The 12965-nt window shown below is 42.1% G+C and overlaps 1 protein-coding gene across 1 annotated transcript; it reads right to left on the bottom strand.

Moving 5' to 3' along the window:
* Positions 1-6852: 6852 nt before the first annotated feature.
* Positions 6853-11690, bottom strand: ADI1 (acireductone dioxygenase 1). Its single transcript, XM_085322916.1, has 3 exons — positions 11551-11690; positions 10153-10332; positions 6853-8321 (listed from the first exon to the last, which is right to left on the bottom strand). Exons 1-3 carry the CDS (start codon positions 11599-11601, stop codon positions 8199-8201), a joined length of 354 nt encoding a protein of 117 aa, XP_085179042.1. The 5' UTR covers positions 11602-11690; the 3' UTR covers positions 6853-8198.
* Positions 11691-12965: the final 1275 nt, after the last annotated feature.

The following is a 12965-nucleotide window of genomic DNA, read 5'->3' on the forward strand; positions in this document are numbered from 1 at the left end:
ACTTCAGACATTCAAATAATTACATTATGCATGGAGACCCAGATTCTGAAAAGGAATKGGGCATCTATCTGCCATTTCTAGTACCTAACTCATAGTTTTAGGTGACACTGACATCCTCCAACCAGCTAGTCATTGACATGTTTGTAGTGCTTCAGCTTTTGGACTGGACCCATTAAACGTTCCCCCCAAAGGCACATGCAAACGTGCCTCTGCACTTGGACTCCACAGTGGACTTAAGCCAGTCTAAGATTGTCTGCTGAAGGGGTGATCATTCTTCCATCTACCCCATCTTTTACACCAGCATGAGCACTTGCGCAGTCATGTGCAAGTTGGATGAAAGCTCGCTTTGCCAACAAAAACCCTCTTCAGATTCATCTGCATCCCTGAGGTTTACAACAGCAGGATCTACGAGGAATAACAATCCCACCTGGATAGGCTGCACGGCAACAAGATTCTCTTTGGCATTTTGGTGGTCTGAAAGGTGGTGGACAAACAGTCCTTGTTCTGCAGCCCTTGGCACACCTGTGTTCCAAATCAGATTGGAGTGGTAAGTGGGGTGTGATCTGTGCACACCGGGTAAGTTACCTCTGTCTCATTTGTATACTAACAACTAATGGGCTTTATCCCACACATTGTAGCCATCCAACAGAAGTTTCTAAGCTGTGCAGTATCTCCAGTCATATTTAGCCATAGTAATAAACTTAAATTCCCTCTCCAACTTGCAGTCAATCTAAGCAATATGTGAAAACAGAACTGAACTATCAAATAAAGATTTAAATTTATTCCATATAGGTGGAATAACACAGCAGCCAGACTCTACCTATCTGGCATTGCTAAAATAGCAGCCTAGATTGCTGCTGTTGTGAGCAAAGGCCAGGGAAACTCTGAAGTTGTTAGAAGACTATTTTTATCTGGAAGCTCACACCAATAATATGAGCTCAAGAGGTGATACTACCCTTCCTTTGCACCTTGATTTCTACGTTTTTTTTTTAACAAAACATTAGGAAAAATGTATTTTACTAATGAGTTATTTCACATTGTAGGAACCTGCATGGAGCACAAGAACAGCAGTTCAGCAGTGCTGAATGCAAACAAGCTCCGGAACTAACTTTCAGGTGACAGCAGAAAGCTGCTTTCCTACCTACTTCTCTAATCAGCTTCGTGATTACAAATTTAGAGGGTCTTACCTTCATACGGTGGGTGAAATGGTCACAGTCTTGGTGTTAGGGAAGAACAGAAAGGTAGCAGGTGGGGAGAGGATCCAATTGTTGCCTTATCTCAGTTGTCCTGGATCAACAGCTAATCTTGTTACAGCTCTGGGTGGTCTTTTGCAGATAGCTCTGTATTATATGTAAGTGTGCTTGCCATTAAAAGAATCTGTCCAAAACCCTGCAACTATAGCTTGTAATTTATCCACACAAAAGGGAGGAAAAGTATATGATATTTATCTGAGGCAGGGAAAGGGAGAGAGAAAGTTCCTTTCTGACTTTGAAAAATTGTCAGAACTGTCAGTGCTAAACTGAAAATACTGAAGTTAAAAGCTTCAAAATGGAATTACTAGGGCTGGTTTTTTTTTTTAAAAAAAAATCCATTATTTGTAGAACAGGGTTTGAGCAAGTAATTTAGATGCTGGAACACACTCTAGTGGCAGAGAGCAGAACTGATCCCTCTTCCCTAATTCAGACTAGGGCTGCTTACAGCCGTCTGGTCTGTAACTGGGCCACTGCCTTTTGTCACAACGAAGAATCTCAATCTGATTAGCTAATTCCCACACAGTAACAGGCCCCTAGCCTGCCTGACCAAAAATGTAAAGCTGGTATTCGGCTACTAGGTGTATTCTTCTGTGTTGCTCAGCTGCCACCTCAGTCTTTATATGCCTTGGTTTCTGGCAGTTGGTATTAAATGGTTGCCTTGGTTGGGAAACCATCCTATCATCTAGTAAATTTGTAGTTCAAGCCAAATCTAGCAGTCAAAAAACTAAGCAGGAGAGTGCCTGTCCTGCCACTGGGACCTGATGTGCTGAGTGCACAGAAGATCTGACACTTGTCAAGTTCAGCACAGTTCAGGCTCCCATGGGCACTGGAAGGGCAACACAGCCCCCGTGCCAAAGCCTGAGAGCAGAAGTACATGTGCAGTGATAGACGTGTTCATTAGGCCTCTGGGAGGAAGGTGCTTGTCTTCTTCTTGTCTCATTCCCAGTAGGGACTTGGAACCTGAGCACCCCCTCACTCTAGGCCAGTGCTCTAATGAGCACCCATCAACCACTCACAGGTGGTTTTCTTTCTTTCCTTTTTTTTTTTTTTTTCCCATGAAGACACCTATTCAAGTGGCTGATCTCATACAGGCACCAAATTTCAGATGTTTCCCCACTGAGAGCCTGAGTAGAAGCAGCCCTTTGGTGCCAGAGCTGTGAAGCACTTCAGATGCTCAGCCATTTTTTTCTCCATTTCATTCTAGTGGTCTGCTTAGTTCTGGGGGACCATTTCCCTGCTCTGCTTTGCCTTAAATGAGGAGCCAGAGCACCTAGCTCCAGGTTTCGCAGAAGGCTGCTCAGGGAGAAGGAATTGCAACCTCCAGACAGGGCAATAATAGCAGCTTCTTGGTCCTCCAGAGTTGGCGCTCTACAGAAGTGCTGCRCTGTGCATTGTAACACAATATATAGGCACCCCATCGCAGAGGACTCACAAAGGCCACCTTAAGACCTGGTCAAATGAAAGAGAACATGAGGCTCCTTTAGGGAGTGACTCAAAGCACCCAGACACAGCAGCCTGTTCTCGGCCACTCATTAGACAACTCCCCCCTTGGGCTGTAGGAGGTTCAGCATCAGTGAACAAGTCCCAGTGAGCTCCAGTATCCCTGAGCAATGTACCACAGCAGTACCTCAGTGCTTGTTTAAAGCTCGTACTCAACACAGCTGAGTCTTTCAGCGCTGTGTTGTAATGTRTCATGTAGACATTCACACTGGACAATACATCAAAGATAAATAAACAGTCAAGTGGGGAGGAAAAACGAATATGGATGAAGACTCTAAAAGCATGACTGCGTAAGAAAATAAATGCAGAGGCTATAGGTTTGCTGCTAGCCTYACTGTCCATTCACCTGGATCAAGAAAGACTGTATTTTTCTAAACTTTGCCTCATTTTTTTTCAGACAGGCACTACCTTCCTCACAGCTTGAATACAGCTGCTTGAGTCTGGGTTGGAGTCCTTGCAGTTCAGCAACTCTTGCAGCACAGTTGGTCTCCTTGCAAAGGGTCTGTGTCTCTGATATTACAGGAGCTTGGAACTATTCCTTCTCTAGAGTGAAGCATAGAGAAGCACGGGAAAATAGTTTTTATGCAAAATCGGGAACAGAATAGTATAACTATCGAAATTGTGAAATAGAGATCAAAAAGATTTGGCTTACAGAAAGACTTAAAARCCCTCACAGAGATTGCAGAGCCCTGCCAGGTTAGTTATTGGCCAGCTATTTGGCAACACCCTGGTGTTCAAGAGACCTAAATTAGCATAAAAGACAGGAAAGGTGATTGCAAGGAAAGGATGAGCACAGAGCACAAGCACAACTCRACTCCTCCTTTAGCACTGGAGATCACTATATGGTATTGAGAAGTGCTTGGAAGCAAACAGAGTCATGGGGGATAGATATTCTGAACAAATATTTATCGCTTGAGAGCCAGGTCTTGGAGAGGGCTGAATTTGATGAGTRATGTGTATAGGTCTGTTTAATTCTCACATTTCTAAAATTTCCAAAGTCACAGAGCAAACAGAGCTCAAGATGTGTCAGACATCTATAGGAGGCCTGTGTTTAAACCCCTCTGCTTAACTGCARCAGTGGAAGGACCTAATTATCTAATTGCAGCTGAGGGTGAGACACCCCTTTCCATTAGCATTTTCTTTCAGTGAGACTCAGATCTCACAGGCACTTAACACCCAGCATACCCCGGACTAGGTGCCTGATGTAGATATTAGTTTCATTGGAAGGGCAGCRCAGCCCCTACGCCAAAGCCTGAGAGCAGAAGCACACGTGCAGTGATAGAAGTGTTCACCAGGCCTCTGGGAGGGAGGTGTTTATCTTCTTCTTGTCTCATTCCCAGCAGGGACTTGGAACAGCACCCCCTCGCTCTAGGCCAGTGCTCTAATGAGCACACATCAACCATTCACAGGTGGTCTTCTTTTTTCTTCCATGAAGACACCTATTCAAGTGGATGAATTTTATTCATTAGKCTGTGAAATGGCTTAGCATTACAACAATCAGCTTCCCTGGGTAAACCCTTTATGTGCCAGGGCACATAGGAAAAGGAGGGCAGGGTCATMGATTTTGTCAGCCCTCTGTTTGCTCATCTAACTTTACAAAAAGCCCACTTATCACCCACAGCCTTCTTTTGAGTTCAGCTGCAGAAAACATGGCCACAGCACTCTCAAGCTGGTCATGAGAAACACAGGTACACGTTACTTGTATGTGCTAGCAAAAGGTTGGGTTAATGTGAAAAGTGATACATAAGTACCAAAAAGCTATCTTCAAAGCTCGCAATTCAACACCACTTCATCTTTTTTTTTTCTTTAACCTAATTCTGGAGGGTTTGAAGTATTCCCCTTGTCTGAGTTAACACTGCCAACGTGGTGTTGCTGGTACTACTTACATAAATTTTAATACTACATCAATGCACCAAGATTCTCCACTAGCTGCAGTAAAACAGGCTCCTGTTTTTGGATGAAAAAAAAAGCATTGATTTCACTTCTCACTTTTAGAGCTGTGGAAGACCAAAAAAAAAAGAAAAAAAAAAGACCCTGCAAAAAAAGACAGTAAAAATAAATGCATTTTTCATCTGCAAGGAACTGTATGTTCTCACTCYTTCCCCCCCACTCTCCAGAATAAATGTTTATTATTAACACTTTTTCTGTCCAGCTGTTTCTTCTGTAATCTCCCATGTAATCTTTTCACAGCTGAAGAAACGTTATACAGGCCCGGCACTACCTTTTTCCCCAGCTGACAAAAATATTTTTGGAGAGCAAAGCTTTCAACCTTTCAAAGGCACCCAAGCCATAAAGGGCATGTATTTAAGAGCGCTCACAGTGCGACCCCCACTGCCACTGCCACCTCGCAGCAGCAGAATGCATTGTGCTGTGAAAATGATGAACGATCTTCAGCAGTGTTATCATGTGTTAYTCTTGACAGCCAAGAGATGGGTGCTGTGCCAGGTGTATATATTCCTCCTCTGAGACAACAAAGCAAGGCGGTTCAGTTTTGTTTCCGAGGTCACATTGTTGAAAGCAATTGCTATGGGCAGCTCCTTTACTATTTATCCCCTCATCATTGCCTTCACACTGTAAATCTCTCCTGAGTAGACTGCATTACCTGTCCTCTCCTTATAGTAGCTCCCCCAGTCTGTCATGGGATGACTGTGCTGTAAATGGAGTTCTTAAGATCTCACTTCACTGTTTCCACTGCTCTTTTTTTGCAGCAAGAGAGAGCAAGAAAGAGCAAATCAAAACAGAAGGGCCCATAGGAGAACTAGGAGAAATGACTGGTCTCCTGTCGACTTCTGTTAAAAAGGAAAATAAAAGCAGAGAGAAGATAAATTAGACTGGATGCCAGGGACTAATACCAGCACAAGGGAAAAGTAGTCATTTTACTTTCCCTTCTGAAATACAATTTTGGGGGGCATGTAAGTCAAAGAAATAAATCTTGCTGCAGGCAGTAACTATCATTTATTCCTGTAGCTTGTCTTTGAAAAATCCCAGAAGTTCATAGTGGGAACAGGATGTCCCAGTGTGTGGGARGGCTGTGCGAAAGACAAAAGCATACTCAGATGCCTCTACCATGGATGTGGAGGGCTGCACACAAMCCCCTGACCCAGAGAGGCAGGTGGAGACACAGCACAGCATTCATGCATGCCCGCCTGAGGAAGTGTGTGCCACTATGGTTAGGACTCATATTTGCTAATAACACTGATTTTCYTCCAGGCTTATTAACCACTGCACAAGAGCTAATGCAGGCAGAAATGAGCTCTGTGTGGGCTTGCATTTTGCAAGCTTGGGTTGTGCCTGCACCCCACCTCCACCAATTCAACCTAGCACTAGCAGAACAAGCAGTTGGGTATCTAGCCCTGTCGTCATGCAAGCAAGGCAGGAAATATATGCCTTCTTTACTCATCGTTTCYGACTTTTATTTTAAAAGCTAGCACAATTTCATTTCAAAATAGMAAATCTGTTTTCAGAAACACTTTTAAAGAATTAAAACTTCTGCAAATCATTGTAAGTAATGCTGCCACAGAATGATGAAAATACTGTCTCCTGCTGAAGACAGGATGTCCTTCTACCCATAGCAGAAGGGCAGCAGGCAATTTAAATCAGTCTAATCTGTCCGTTACCTTATGAAGATTTCCATAAGCTCAAATTTCAACTTCTTTCTAGATTCATATTCCTTTTGAAAGCTGCAAAATAGGAGCTGGTATTAATTGCATACAGCTTAAATAGCCACACAAGCTAGTGTCAGTGAAAAATCTGTGTTTCTCATCACCAACTAGAAGTTGGAGCAAGGGACTATCTGCATGGACAGATCTTGTCATTGTAAAAAGCAAATGCATAGTCCCAGACACCACTCCTCTGTCCCCTGCTAAGGGCCAGCACATACTGTGCAACTGCAAACATCTACTGAAAACCTCAAGCAACTGAACGAGCAAATTTAAGTCTACTTATGTCCACTTACAACTAAAGAAAGTGAGGCACACAGTAAATGATTTATCCAGTATTACAGAACAAGCCAGCAGCAGCACAAGGAATAAAAGCAACACTGTGTTGAACATGTCTTTAATGTTAGGACAAGAAAAAAAAAAAAAAAACCCACACACACTCAAGACAAAGTAATTTTATTAATAAGTCATAAGAGCAAATTTCTTCATTTTACTGCAAGAAAAACAAAGTTTTGCATACCAGGGCAGAACTAGGAAAGCTGCATACTAAAATGCTGATCATGCAGATTTATCTTGTGAACATTTTTAGACAAAAATGAAGGAGGGTTTATTTTCTTTAATTAAAAACAGAATCCCACATACTTCATTAGCATGGATTCAGAACAGAATGAATATTAATGTAGCCCACCTCTCCCAATTCTACCTGCCAGAAATATCAAGAAAAAAAGCATAGAAAATGGATTCCTGAGCAAGTGTAAATGCAATCGGCTAATGTAACTGCAAGGCTGCTATCATCTTTGAAATGTCATAGAGATGAGGAGAAATCTTAGTAACTGGAAAAAGGTAAATGCTACATCCATCTTCAAAAAAGGTGAGAAGGAAGAACTACAGGCTGGTCAGTCTCACTTCAGTCACCAGGAAAATTATGAAGTAAGTTTTCATAGAAGTCATTCCAGGCATGTGAAATACAAGAAGGTGACTGGGAACAGCCAGCATCAATTTACTGAAGGTAAATTGTGCCTGATCATCCTGACCGCCATCTAGGAAGACACAACTGGCTCTGTAGAAGAGGGGAAACAGCAAATGTCATTTAGCTTGATTTTAGCAAGGCTTTCAACACTGACTCCCACAGCAGTCTTATCACGAGATTGGAGACAGACTGCAAGGTGGTAAAAATCTGCTGGACCATGAGGCTCAAATTAGTCAGTGGTTCAAGTCTAACTGTAATCTGGTTATGAGCAATGTTCCTCAGTCTAATCAAAATTAGGGCTAATAATGTTTAGCATCTTCATTAGCTGGACTAGAGGCAGTCCAGGTGAGGATACTGATTTGTCTAGCCTAGAGAAAAGACAGGTAAAAGGGATCTAATTGGAGTCTCTTACTAGAGGAAAGGATTGAAGAGAACATAGAGCCAGACTCATCTAAGGCATTCAGTGAATGGGTAAGAGGCAACAACCACAAGTTGCAACAAGGGAGTTCACACCGGGCATAAAGAAAAAATTCTTGCCCATGACAGTGGTTAAGCACTGAAATAGGTGCCCAGAGAAACTGTAAAATCTCCACCATTGGATATTTTCAAAGCTTAAGTAGACAAGGCCTTGAGGAACCTAATCAAACTTCAAAGTTGCCCCTACACTGAGCAATTGATTGGACTAGATGACTTCCAGGTGACTTTTCTACCTATTCTTTTCTATGATTCTATGATTCTAAGAGTATATACAAGACACCATTTACATTTATTCTGACAGAGCTTAAGGCAGTTTCACCTATCAGGCTTCAGAAACCATTAGTGTGCTGCTTCAGTCAAAAACTTCACATAGTGTTTCCGAGCAGGAAAATGATCAGCTGGCCGGTTGTATGCTGTCCAGACTGGTTCTCCAACAAATAGCCGCATTGCCTTCACGTAATTCTGTCAAAGAATAAAAGTCACAAAGTACTGGAAGAGCTCCTTTCTACAGGATCTTAATTCCAAAGTAAACAGTTTCATTGCACTTAGGTAGCAATTTTCAAGAGCATTTCAAGATAGACTGACAGCTCCACATGTTCCAGAGAATCGTACCACTATGCTGCTTTCCAGCTCCCAGCTACTGCAACGGGAGATGTTCCAACTAAGCATCGCTACATTGCATTGCAAACCATAGCGCTTCTGTTTCAAAGAAAGCAAAAAAGTAGTTCTGTGCAAATTATTTTGCACTAAATCCACAATACTGAGCAATGTGGAACTTAACTCCTTGTTACTTAGTTATACAGTGACATTCATAACACCCAAGGTCGCTACACAATGCTTGAGGAATATCAGAAGCCTCGGAGTGGGAGCCAGAAAAGCTGGATGGAAATGCACAAACCAGTCAACAAATAATGCTGTGGAAAGTGATGAGTCTTCAGACTTCAGAAGAAAGAATAAAGAGCCCCTAGAGCCAGCTAATCAGGTCAGAAAGTGCAGCTGTGGAAGCAGAGAAGGGAATTTTATATCCTGGAAAAGTGCTCTAACTACTGAGTTGTAGGGAACTCTTCTCCTCTTAACTACACTGCAAATTTAGGCTCTATCTGTTTTGTAAATGCTAGTAAGTGCTTATCTTGCATTCAGGTGCTCTGCAACGTCAGGAGTAAAGTTAGGCAGTAAAGATCTGAAGGGTCTAGAAATACATAAGAAACTTCAGTAGGAATATGAAGATAGCATTTCTGGACTACTGTCCCTGAAAAGGGCATTTAAGACATCTTCCTGAAGTCTCAATCTGTACCCATTCCCAACTCYCAACCCATATCCCCTCGTATTTTGGTCACATAAAGAAAAAGCCTTTAAAATCAGCAACTGTAGCCGATTCACTTCAAATCTCTAATTGCAGACATTAAAAGTCAGGCTTTCCTTTCCTACATAAGCAGTATCTGCTACCCAGGCAGCTGATTTAATATTATACCACACACCAGAGGTGTGTCAGAGATGGGGTTTTCCTACACAAAGGAACAACAGTACAAATTGCCCCCATTTTCCAGGGCTGAGGCCGAGATTACAAACATAGGCACACAGACCACAACTATGTGTGCAATCTCACAAGCCCATGGCCAAAAATACCCTCCTAAAGCTGATCAGTTACTGCGAAGGCAACATTCAGCCTAGCATCTCCTAGCTGCAAATAGTAGTTCTGGACCCTTAAATCACGCTGAAGGTGATTAGCGCTCATGAAAAAACGGCACTGCTGCACACAGATAAACACTGCTCTGTTTACCCCCACAAGAGACAATCAACAAGGCAACACTAAGGATCCATCTCCACTCCTCAATGAAACATAGTGGCAACTGTGCGAGGGACAGCCACAGGGCTTGGCACACCACTGTCATATCAGCTACACCACAAGTATCATGTGGCAATGACCTGCAGTTACAGCTGATGAGCTGAAGTTAGATTTGTGACCTACAGATGAAAGGTTCAGATGATAGTTCAGATGCTATGAATTATTTAGTATTTTTCATTTTCCTATTTCATATTTAATACAGTTTGCTAACGAACTGCAAGCCTCATGGCATRCACTTACTAATATGAAATACAATCACATATTTTGGGGCAGGTTTAGCTCAGTTGGGTAGAGTGTGGTGCTGCTAATGCCAAGGTCACGGGTTCAATCCCCGTATGGGCTACGCTGAGGGTTGGACTAGATGATCTCCAGAGGTCCCTTCCAACCTTACCATTCTATGATTGTATGATTTATCACCAAAACTTACTGTAATCTGTAACAACATACATTCTCATCCAGTGTAAATCGGTGATATATGCCAGCAGGGAGGGTTATCATGTCTCCTTTTTCCATGAAAATACGGATCCACTTGTCATCCTTGTCTCGAACATCAAAATAGCCAGATCCATCTAAGATGTAGCGAATTTCATCATCTAGGTGCAAATGTTCTTCATAAAATGTTTTTATCTAGGGATAGCAAATGTCTCTTAAGATTGCTGAAGATAGGAAAAAGTGCAAAGAAATCCTGTAGAAACGTTTGGCAAAGCCTAAAAAACCAGAAGATTTTAAACAGTAACTGCATAGTCATTTAACTAAGGGACGTTAACAGTTAAAGTGGTCAATCTGGTCAGACCAGTCTCTGGTCAGACCTGAGACTATACCCAGTCTCAGGACACTTCTAACCATATTGCTGTACTTCCAAAGGAAGATGCATCACTGACAATAAACAGAAAGAACACTGAGTCACAGTAACGCTCAAATCCATTTGAGAGAGGAGAGGGCAAAGCTTCCCGTCACAGGGTTTGATCCCCACAGTTAAGGTTGAYGGTTGTTGAAGACTGAACTAGCTTCACAAACTACCATACCTCATTTTCTGTATCAAAAAGTAATTATTGCCAAACATGGCCCAACTACTGCATTAATAAGTACTTCATCTATTTCACCTTATCAAGAACTTTAAATCAGTACAATACAATAAGATTGAAAAAATAAAAAAGATATGTAGACAAATATTGAATGAAAATATGGTGAAATACCACTGTTAATCCCCTGAGTTATTGCATTCAAGTCAGACTTGCATACCAACATCCCAAGACAGGGAAGAGAAAGTTCTTTCTGGAACACTTATCTGAGAACCTGACAGTGTTCAAATTCTTCTGTTTTGAAACAGTTAGGATATCAACTTCCCTTTTTTTAAAAAAATACAAAAAATAAAAAAAAAAAACTTCTTGCTAAAGGAATATATCCCTCATATTCCATGATATTAATATATATTTTGAAAAGATTAATTTTGCAAGTAGTCAGACTCTAAGATATTCTTCAGTTAATGCATTTTTCAGCCTTCAGAGCCCACAGCTGGCAACAGCCCACCTTCACCCAGTTGAGGCTCTCAGAGAACAGGTTAGGATTTGCAGGGTTCTACTTGTAACTGCCTTAGTTCCAACATGACACCAAACTATCCTAAAAATCCTTGAAGGCAATCTATGAAAGCAAAAAGTCTATCCTCTCCTATTTTCAAAATAATAATAAAACTGATAAGGACATCAGTACGGGATGTATTTTAAACATGGAAATAATCTCATCTCTAAAGAGTGGAGTCTACATATACATGTCAGAAGCTGGCTGCACACTCTAGTGGTTGACTTTAGAGCTCAACTCCTCATCCAAAAGCGGTGACTTGCATACCTTTTCTTCGTAATTTGGAAGCTTGTCTTTTTGTATAGTTATTATATCCATCCAAGAATAATTTTCTGCTTTCCGAATCTCTTTCAGACATGGATCAGTCTCATAGTTATCAGCATCCAGCTAATGAATAGGCAGAAAAAAAAATGCAATCAGTGTTTAAGACAATTCAAAACACTAATGTGGAAAAGCCTAAGCTACCAAGGGTGTCAAAGGAGAGGCAAATGACTCGAATGGGTAGTTAAGTTAGCTCCCTACACACACACAGACAGGTATACAGGTGATGTACCATTAGCTTCCAAGACAAAGTTCAATGCATTACTGCATAAATACAGCATGTCAAATGATATACCGGATACTAACAAATCTAGCAGTTACTCTCTAGTTATCATGTAGTCTAAAGAGGGGAGAAAAAAATCAAGAATGATAAAAACTTGACCTTTCAAAATCAGCAGGGACTTCCCAGAAGGATTTACTGTTGAAGAAAATTAACCTTGCCTTTACGCACTGCTCCCACAGTCTGCTTATCATTCAGGACCCAAAGTCATTAGATTCAACCATATCCTGTACTCCTCATACGGACATCATCTGGAAGTCCTTTCAGGTGCTGCTGCATCCCAGTTTCTTAAGTTTGGAAATGCTAGCACAAATGTATGTGATTTGTACCAGTTACTTCCACYACTGCTTTTTCACTGGGCATGACATGCTTCCAAAACCACAAATTTATTGTGGTATGGAAAAMAGCAGCAGCATGACAGCAGTAAGATTTAATTTAGAGGTGACAAGCCCAGGGTCCTCCCCAGTTATTTCAGAACTTCATTAAATTGTTTTGGATTACAACTMATTTTCTTGGCTCAGTACTTTCCCGAAGGTGGAAGAGGTGCCAACAACATAGAAAAATGAAAGGTTGTCTAAGGTTAGGTTATCTATCTTGCGTAAGTTTTAGTTGTTTATTAACCCTTGCAATAAACCCTTACCTGACACACAAAATAACACACTCCCAAGACTTAAGTCTCACCATCAGTRTATGTCACAGTCCCCTACAGATACTCTCCTTCTCTAGCATCTACCCGCCAGCAAGCGCAGGAGATACGATTACAGGGAAAGAAATCAAGAGTTCTTTAACTAACACATTCCCCAGTTTGACGAGCAGCCTGTGCCAGACACTCCCCGTCAGGCAGCTCCTCGGCTACCTCCCCGTGCCGCGTCTCGGGAGACYCCGCGGAGGCGGGTCAGGGCTACGGGCCAGCCACGGCCCCCTCGCGCAAACCCCATCTCGTTCAGCCTCTGAATTCAAGACCGCGAACCAAAAACCCGCCGGGCCGCCGCCGTCCCGAGGAGGGCGCGGGCAGCGGCCACAGAGCGGGGAAACTATTTATTTTTCTTGTTTAACCTCCCAAACACCGCCGCGCCGCGCC

The sequence above is a fragment of the Rhea americana genome, unplaced genomic scaffold, assembly GCF_003343005.1.
Source record: "Rhea americana isolate MKP2758 unplaced genomic scaffold, rheAme1 scaffold_80, whole genome shotgun sequence".
NCBI lineage: Eukaryota > Metazoa > Chordata > Aves > Rheiformes > Rheidae > Rhea > Rhea americana.